Source organism: Xenia sp. Carnegie-2017, unplaced genomic scaffold, assembly GCF_021976095.1.
Source record: "Xenia sp. Carnegie-2017 unplaced genomic scaffold, XeniaSp_v1 HiC_scaffold_1, whole genome shotgun sequence".
Lineage (NCBI taxonomy): Eukaryota > Metazoa > Cnidaria > Anthozoa > Malacalcyonacea > Xeniidae > Xenia > Xenia sp. Carnegie-2017.
Genome location: NW_025813402.1, coordinates 2,267,206 through 2,276,911, shown reverse-complemented (window position 1 = coordinate 2,276,911; position 9,706 = coordinate 2,267,206). Strand labels below are relative to the sequence as shown.

The window sequence follows — 9,706 nt, the reverse complement described above, 5'->3', positions numbered from 1 at the left end:
TCATGTTTATTGACTGAAACTCTTGCATCACCGCACTGACGAAACAGAAGTGTCTTCCTCTCAAGGAGAGAGGACTTTTGTTTTACTTCTTAAGTAACGTGCTGCCTGTGTTTAATATAAACTACAAAGTAGATGAAAACTTCATTGGGCAAACTTACGAGTAAATTATACCAAATGCGAACGTGGACGTCAAAGAGTCAATCAAAATTTCTCTTTCAAGCCGCATTGCTATGTTCACAGGTACATCTCTTTAAATTTGCTTAGTCAATGTATTTTGTCTCACGGTGAATGTAAAAAGTATACAAGCCAGTACAGTATGATGCCTGCTTTTAACGCTTCGTAAACTGTAAATTTGGTTCATTTCATAACATTTTACTCAAACATCAACTACGTTCTATGCTGTGGCGTTTCTAAATACACAAATCATTTCCTCGTTCGAATCTTTTTGTAGAATGTGAGATTTGAAAGTACGAGAAATGGAAAATATCTTGCTTATGGTTTTACCTATTGAGTAACATTTTGTTTAAACTTTAGGCCAATTCCAAATTTAACCAAAAACATTTCGAAAACGCTCCCGTGCATGAGAATGTTTGAATAAAATTAAATACCTTCTCGGTGATTAAAAACATTGTGATTGCCCAAGTTATGTGTACAACAGTGTGCAATAATTAATCCTTGAGAGAGCGGCTTTATCAAGTTACTTCTATACTTGGGTTGCAAGCTATGTCATAGTCGCCATGTTGGATGATTTTAACAAAAGATTTTCCTCATTTACAATGCAAATTTTATCCAACATGGCGAGTATTTCATTGTACTTAACTCCCAGGAGGATGGTTGCAACCCACCAATACTGTATAAAATATCATTTACAAAATTGTTTTACGTATTCAATATGATTATTCGAAAGACTGTACTTGTATTGAAAATAGTAATGTTCACGCGAATGAAACATCAAAGTTTTTAATTATTTGTGTATTAGAAAATATTTTGATATGATCCACAGTGGAAAAACAGTGAAATACAGAGTAATGGATCATATCAAAATCCTGTTTTTTCATTATAAAGTTATATTGCTCTATCTGAACTCGTACTGAATACATTTTGTGTACATTTTAATCGATCGTATGGTACTTATGATGTGCGAAACGCCAAAAATTGCAAAGTTTTGGGAGGTGGATGCTGATTTTGTGATGTAAATCCATACATTATCGTGAAAAAATTCTCCCAATAATTCGTTTGAACGAGTCAAATATCACCAGTGAAAATATAACTACAACATTCATCCATTTTGCTTTGAGATATTGTAAACTGAACAAAATGATTGTATATTTTTACTCTGTAATAATATGTAACTTACAACATTATACACAAACAACTAACGTCCCCATTGCATAAAGTACAATAGTGCATGATATAACATCATGAGTCAATGCAACTTGTGGATTGTATATTTTATCGTTATTTTCACTCTTTATTCTTCATCTCTATTGTAATTATTCAGACTTTTCTTTCATACATCAAACATTCCAAATAGACGATGGATTTTCAAATTACATAACAAAAGAAGAAAACTCCAGCAGTACACTGTTATACACTTCCAAAGATTTTACACCATGTTTTACTCTCTTATAAAAATACGTCGAAACATTTTACACAAAGCATCAGGTTTGGAATGATAATAAGTTGACTTCTTTTTCACATTTGAAGAAAACAAACTGGATCGTTCAACGAAACAAACATTCCGTTCAACGCAGTCACACTCCTCTAGCTTTGTAAGAATGTCGTCAATGGCAATAGGATATAAAACATTGAGAAAGTGTTTGCATATGGTGTATTTTTGGACACCAGGATATCTTATAATGTAAGCTAACACACTGCGATGAAACACGTTATAAGCATTTTTGTTCACATCTCCTGACATTGTAATCCAAGGTCGACATAATTTGTCAGAGTAATTTTCGGTTTGTGTCTCGGAAGATACTTGGCTTCTACAACGATTATTCTCGGAATAATCAAGACTTTCCGAGTTGAAATCGATCGTGGATGTATCTTTGTCAGGGGATTCTGGCAAAACAGAAGACACTTGTTCGACTGAACTTACAACTTTGTCTCTCTTCTTTGAAGCACTTGATGATTCTTCTTGACTTTCCTGAATATTTAAAAACCAATGATATTTAAAGGTTTTTGCAACGTAACACACATCAATAAAACCAACTTTATAAACAAGACAAAATGCCTCTAGCACTTTAATCAAGCCGTCAATAGACATAGTTTTCAAATCGTTTCTTCCAGCCAAAATAGATTTTTTTACGTCATCAGAGGAAACTCCAATTTCTTTGCTGCGACATATTGTTTCATATACAACAGTCAATGCTTTGCAGTCAGCCAAACTGTAACCGAACATTGTTGAACAAGTCATAGTACATTCTTCAATAGTCTGTGGCATTCTTAAACCTTGCAACATGAAGTGACGTTTTACGCTCTGGCCAAGATTTTTAGTATTATTTGGAAGGTTTATCTCAATATCTCTCAATAGACTAACTTCAACTTTGCATGGGTTGATACTAAAGTATATTTTATTAGAATCTCCAGTACGTTGGAACTGAGCAAATCTTTTAAGATAAGCTTCATGAATAAGTCTATCCTGCAAACTTGACTTCTCTGCTTCCCCGATAACGACGTGATTGCCATTGTTGATGCTTCCAATATCAGCAGCGGATGTTTTCAGCATACATTTGAAAGACGGCGATGGCTGAAGAGCAACATTATAAATGGGAGTTTCACTTTCCAAATGCAGAGAGCCAAATAAATGATCTTCAATGCCACAAAGAACATCAAGTAACATATCATTGCGGTGTTTACGATTAACATTTCCAGGTATCACTCGCCCTTCTTCATCAGAAACTGTATTATTGTCTTTTGATGTATCAATAATGTCCTTGAACATTATTCCTTCATCTACGGATTCGGTAGTGTTCTCAACCAGTTTTGCATTTGATTTAACTCTTAAATCGTGTGAAACCATTTCTTTGTCAATTCGTTCAGTTGAATTTTCACCTCCAGTTGATTCATCCACAATTTCTTTCGAAAAAGATTCTTCATCTACGGGCTTGGTGAAATTCTTATTTAGTGATTCATCAATGCTTTCTTTCAACATTCTTTGGTCCACAAGTTTAGCACAATTATCGGTTGATTCATTTGTAATCTCCTTTGTGAACAAACCCTCATTTATCGATTCGTCGACATTGCATGTTAATCTTCCGGCAGATTTTTTTGTAACATCACCTGTACGCACTCCTTCGTTCTCTTTTTTATCAGAATTACTTTTATTTCCACAGGACGATGTGTCTTTTGTTGGTTTCCCAGCAAGCGCAAGAAAGCAGTTTGGTACATGCATATTTACCCCTAACCTTCGAGAGGCTAACAAAGAAAAAATGCAATGAACTTTTCCTCCAGAAATAGAACTATCTGAAAGTTTCAATGGTAGAAAATTTTGATGACTGTCACTAGAGTTGCAAGCGTTAGATATTTCATCATAAAACAAGCTAGCCTCCTGCACAAGTTCTGAGGAAAAGTGATGGTCGATGATGTACTGACCATGAGTTGATAACATTTGACTAAAGGCACAAGATGCCAAGTCATAACCATTTTTGGCATGTCGCAGTTGTTTACGAACAACAATACGAGCGTTCTTCAATAACGCAACAGCAATGATTAACTCTTCTTCACTGAACTGGCTGAGAAATCTGAAAGCGATATGTGACTTGTAGCAGGTCTTGTTTAACAATAACGCAGACACAATTGCGTCTCGAATGATTCGTTGACGAATATCAGCAATTGAGGCTTCCCGAGACTCTAACGTGAGAATGTCTGAATCACACTTGTCATCAATCTCAACTTCAAGACTGTTTAACTGTGAATTCTTTTGACATTGAAACTCTTGGGTTGTCGAAGGTAGTGATATACTGTTGCTAACAATATTTTGCATGCTATATTTTTTCTTAAGCAATTCAACACATTCATTAAATGTTGTTTCTTCACAGTTCTTTCCGATGTTAACATACGGTTCAAATTCTTTCTCTTGAAGACATTCGGCAACACAAATTTCAAGGTTTTTTTTGGTTTGAGCATTTTTAAACATCGTCGTGTATTTACGGCTGATAGACAATGCAGTCTTAGTCTTGGAAGATTCATAATCCTCTTTGTACAAAACATCTCTAGTCCACAACCAATCTTTATAACCGGTATCAGTGGACTTTCTACCAATAATACGCATCGCAACACAACATATAAACAGCAGCTTCATTTGCTGCGGGGAAAATTTTGTTCGAGCTTCCTTCATTTTCAGAGCTTCAACGTCTCTCGCGTCGTGGACCTGTGTGTGCCAGTGTCCATGTTTTTTATGAGGAACAGTTTTAGAATTCTTCTTTTTCTTTTGCTTCTTGTCTTGCACAGTTGTTTTCGCAGACGTTTCGGCCCTTTCAACTACTTTTTCACATTTTCTTTTCTCTACACAAGCCGTCATGTCATTTTTTAAGACTTTATTCCTACAATCAGGATGATCCATTCGACTTTCTCTAAACTTCATGTTTTTAATAACTTCTTTACTGCGGTGGGAATGATTAATTGGACCTTTACCAATCTTCTGGTTTTTGATGACTTCAATCTGGCAGTTAGAATGATTGACTTGATTCTCCACAATCTTTTGTTTCTTAGTCACACCCACGTGTTTACTCGGTCGTTTACGTTTCGCAGGAGCATTTTTCAAGTCAACATTCACCACATCATTTGGGAAAGAATTTTGCCAATTCAAGTCGTCGTCAATATTCGTCTTTTTTACTCTCTCTCGTTTTTCAAGCAATGAAAATTTCCATTTTGAATGAAGATGAACATAAATTTGTGAATCAAAACCAGCAGCACCTAGACCATCACCTGGAAGTTTAGCATACTCAGAAATCTCCTTCTCATCAACGACATAATTCACGAGATTTTTTGGGTGAGTACGAGGGCGAGGCTTTTTCCCAGGTCCACTTCTTCTATTTAAAGGAGTTTCGAAGCAAATCTTTCTCAGTGATTCCCAATAATACTCAACATTGGCTATTTTGTCAAAAACAATTTTTTCTTCGACGAATTCCTCGTCATTTGGGTGTTTTACTTCATCGTAACCTGGTTCAGAGTCTCGTGTGTTTTTCAATATTGCACAGGGATGAAGATAGCAAGCAACATCTCTCTCATGCAAAAAAATACTCTTGTTACTAGGTGTCATGAGACCAAAATACACAAGAAATTCGAAACATCCAAACAGGAAATCGTTTCTCTGATTATATAGAACGTACCTTGCCAATGGCGGTAGATCTTTCAGCAGCATATTTCGTGTCGATGGATCGTCATAGTACTTTTTAATAATAACATTGTACAATGGTGATTTAACAAGTTTCACATATAGAGACACCGGGAGAAGCATCAAAGCAGAATAAGGAGTAAACCATCCTTTTCCTAAGTACGTAAGTGTATGCTCACGTGACAGAAACTCGGTCCAATCATATTTCTTTCGTAGCTCTGTAAGATTGTCCTTCGAATCTGCAATCGAGTAGGTTATGTAATATAAAAACATATGTAAAATTTCAACTCTTGCACATTTGGGAAGAACGCTGGTTTCAAAACTTTGATTATTTGAAAAAACATTCACCCCGTTTGCATTCTTAACGATGATTTTGTCTTTAAATTGTTGTAAACAAGAAATGAATTCCTTACAATGTTCTCCAATATCGCTGTCACAATAGAAGTCAACAGAATTCTCATCATTATCAATTTGAACTTTCACATTAATCTTCTTCACTAGATTATCTTCAATCAAAACTTGTAGAAGTGATATAACACTTCGGCGATCAACTGTAACTTCAACACCCATCTTTCTTTCTTCTGAGGTTACAAATTGTTTTATTGGAAGAAATGTAGCAACAACTTTTAAATTTTTTATCATATTAAGAATAAGTTGTTTGCGTCTGAGAAAAGATTCACACTCCAATGTTTTTTCAGCTCGAGTCCGGGTTCGACCACCTGTGTTGCCGTTTTTCACTGTCAATGACTCAGATGTAGTTATAGATGAACTGATATTATGTTGTTGACATTTCAAAATTCTTTCATTTTTTGCTTGAGTACAATCTTCAGCAGAAGTTGATTTCAATTCTTTCGACGTAGATGGTTGACTTTGAGAGATGTTATTTATCTCACTAACTGTAGCCTCAGTTGATCCACTGAAGCTTTCGTGAAAAGGATTTACATCTGTTGGTGAAAATATAGCTGAAACATGAGAGTTTTCCATAGCCATATTATTTATGAGAGAACCCCTTTTAACGTCTGATGGTTGTTTTCCTGGAAAAATTTGGTCATTTCTTATAAAGTAAACATTCATTTTTGTTTTTCCACAATCAACAAACTTACAATAAATCATCTGAAGACATTCCATATCGTACAATGTTTTTCTCATGATAAAATAGGGAAAACTTAATGCTTGACAACACTCTGTTAGACTTGCTCCTGTTTCTCCTTTTTTTGCAATGTATGCATAAACAACATGTAATATGGGAATTTCTGCGGGAATATTCATGGATAAATCTTGATATTCTGACTGCATCCACTCTTCATCTTCATACTCATCCATTTCTTCAGCTGAGAGATTATAGAATGTACAAACAGACTTCACAATTCTATTATCCTTTTGTTCTTGTACAAAATCTAAAATCTCAGTGTTATTTGGTTCCTTAGTAATGTAACAAACGTGACCAGATTTTGCCAATTCATCAATAACCTTTTTTACATCATCATGTGATTCACCAAGCTCTTTACAAAGACTTTCAATTGTGCAACTTGCACTTGGAGCTTTATTCAATGCTGCAGACAGTTTGGACTTAATTGAGTCAAAACTATGTTCAATGTGAAATTTCTTCAAGTAAAGTATTGAAGTGGCTAGAGATCGTCGAGCTAGAACAGATTGCTTTGTTATAAGATCTAATTTTGCCAATACTTTTACAGCGTAGAACAAATTTTTGCTGTCTGTCTTTGTGTTTATACCAAGATCTGAATGCAAACAGCCAAGTTTCCTTGAACGTGCAATAATTTCCAACAAACAATAACACATTTCTGATATATTTACATTAACTTCAAACTCCTCACCAAACAATACTTGATTTCGCAACAGTTGTGAAGCAACAAGCACAAGCCGATTTCCGTATGTTACTGCAGCATTTTTAAGACTTTTATTGCTAACATCGATCTTTGACCGTGTTTTGAATGTGGCACAAGAGCCCCGAACACTTTCTCCTTTAATACAATGATAAGGATAAGCCTTTTTCTCATCATCTACACAGTTGATTTCTGGACGTGGTTCTGGCAGTAGAAAACTCTCAATATCTTTACAAGACGTTACACATCGCCATAAAAATTCCTTATAAGTATCATCAACAACAGAAAACAACATGGCAGATTTCATTCTTCGCCATAATGTCGATAATGTAATACCGTCCAAACCTTCCAAAGCTATTTCTTCAAGACAAACAGAAACACCGTTCATACTTTTTGCTGCCCACAAGGGGAACTTCAAACCATCTTTACTGATATTTCGACTACATTTACTATTCGAAGTCCGCCATGAAAAATAATATGTAACAAATACTTCATGTTATTATTTTTTTAAATTGCGTCGTTGCGTAGGCGAGCCAGCAATGCAGCAATCTGTTGCCCACAGTGGTTGCCCCCCAAACCATTGTGGTAGACTCGAGCAGGTGTTCGAGCACAGTTCGTAGCGTGCGTTTTGTAATTGATGAACGGTGCCCCTGTTACAAAAAAATGTAGTCATCATTTTATTGCATTTTGTAGAAAATATTGATTAAACACACTTGCCAAATTTTAACGAAAAATTCCATCATTATCCGGGTTTTTTTTTTGGTATTCAAACCTGCAATTTTGCGGCAGCCATTAAAGTGCTCCTGTGGCGAAAAAAAGATTAAAGTCGAAAGCAAAAAATCCCGTTTTCCGTCCATGCTTCGAGGAGAGTGCGGTCGCGACCGAAGTCTGGGCTCCTAAGCCACTGCATACCAAATCGCACCCAGCTTCCACTGCTAGTTGACATCTACTATAGAAAGTATTTACTTTATATATATTTACGTAAATTTAAAGGCTTACGAAAGTTTTAGTATGATTGACATCGTTACTGCGCGTGCTCAGATAATTTCTCTATTAAATTGTTACTAAGCATGCTTTTTACTTTTTACTTAGATGTAATTGGTCGTTGCGATGACCATAAACTTGGGCAGCTGCTCATGTCGACTGTGCATCCTCAAGCAGACTGCGCAAGCGCAGATGATTTATCTGAAAATTTGTGACTGAGCGAGCTAATTGCTCCATAATTGTTACTAGTACATACAGTTGGTCGTTGCCATGACCATGAACTTGGAGAGTTGCTGCAGTTGACTTTGCATGCTCATATTAATTCTCAATTAATTTGTGACGGAGAAAGCTCTGAATATGGTGCTTGTATATGCGCATAGCAAATTTTCAATCATATATTTTTGGCACGCTCTTTAGCTTGTTTTTACAAATGAATATCAAAATCATCAACACTTCGTTACGCCACACGTAATATCTGTGACAATGATAGACATATTTTTATTTTTCTTCATAACTTTGAATCTGCATATTTTGTGCATGAACAATGCTCTAATATTCATGACAAATATTGTAATATGTGGATTGAGGTAGAAGAAATACTTGAAAATGAAGCTTCCAACTATGAATCAAAATCTTGCGTGACAGAGGAGAAACAACAACGCCAGATTTAAGATAGCTTGATGAAATTGAACGTAGTTCAAGCACCTGGCGCATGCTGGAGAATTTTGGATGATGACTCGTTGACCAAAGAAAACACTCATGATTCCAAGCATGTTGACGACGAAAAAAGCTTTAGCAAGGACGAGATTCCTATACAAAAACAATCCATTAATAACACGGAGTGTACTAAAGATATGTCCAAAAGAAATATCGATGAAGGGCATATACAGTTTGAAGGCTCGTTGGCTTACGTGGTATATAGTCGTGGGAACTCTTCATGATGTTGCTGAAGATATGTAAAAATAACTACCCGCGTCTTTCATTTAGGACGAGGAATCTGATTTCTAAAGTGAAGAGGAAGCAATCACCACAAAAGATTTGCAAGAAGATATAAAGTGTACACTGCAAACTTTGTATATACAGATGGAGTATTGTGAGAAAAGTACTCAAAGCAATGTTATTGACGAGGGATAGTACAAGGACTGAGAGAATATGGCGGATTCTCCGTTGGAGTGTTGAAGGATTAGTTCACGTTCATTCACAGGTAGAAAAACAATGTGAAAATTTTTCGTTTAGCTCAATAAATATATATATAAAGATTTATTATTTGCTTTTTTCGCTGATTTTTGGCAATAGGGTATTATTTTGGTTTTCTATTGTTACATTTTTTTGGTGTTTTTTTTTTAAAAAGTCAACTAATGTCAATGTGGAATTCGGCTCATAGACAAACATATCGCCACAATAGCATCAAAATATGCAATACACGCGTTCATGAACTTTTTGTAATATCGGAAGCATATATTTATATTAGCTTTCTGACGTCACGTCAATTTCGTTTTTGGAAACTAATGACGACTGTGGGCAGGCCAGACCAGGG

At 35.6% G+C, this 9,706-nt stretch overlaps 1 protein-coding gene across 1 annotated transcript; it reads right to left on the bottom strand.

The window, feature by feature from the left end:
• Window positions 1-1,304: 1,304 nt before the first annotated feature.
• Window positions 1,305-7,644, bottom strand: LOC124438164 (general transcription factor 3C polypeptide 1-like). Its single transcript, XM_046988177.1, has one exon. The coding sequence runs from the start codon at window positions 7,571-7,573 to the stop codon at window positions 1,619-1,621; it is 5,955 nt and encodes a 1,984-aa protein (XP_046844133.1). The 5' UTR covers window positions 7,574-7,644; the 3' UTR covers window positions 1,305-1,618.
• Between the last annotated feature and the right edge of the window lie 2,062 nt (window positions 7,645-9,706).

What these genes read in the sequence shown, in the direction of transcription:
- LOC124438164 (XM_046988177.1), bottom strand. Translation starts at nt 7,573, where the DNA reads ATGAACGGTGTTTCTGTTTGTCTTGAAGAAATAGCTTTGGAAGGTTTG.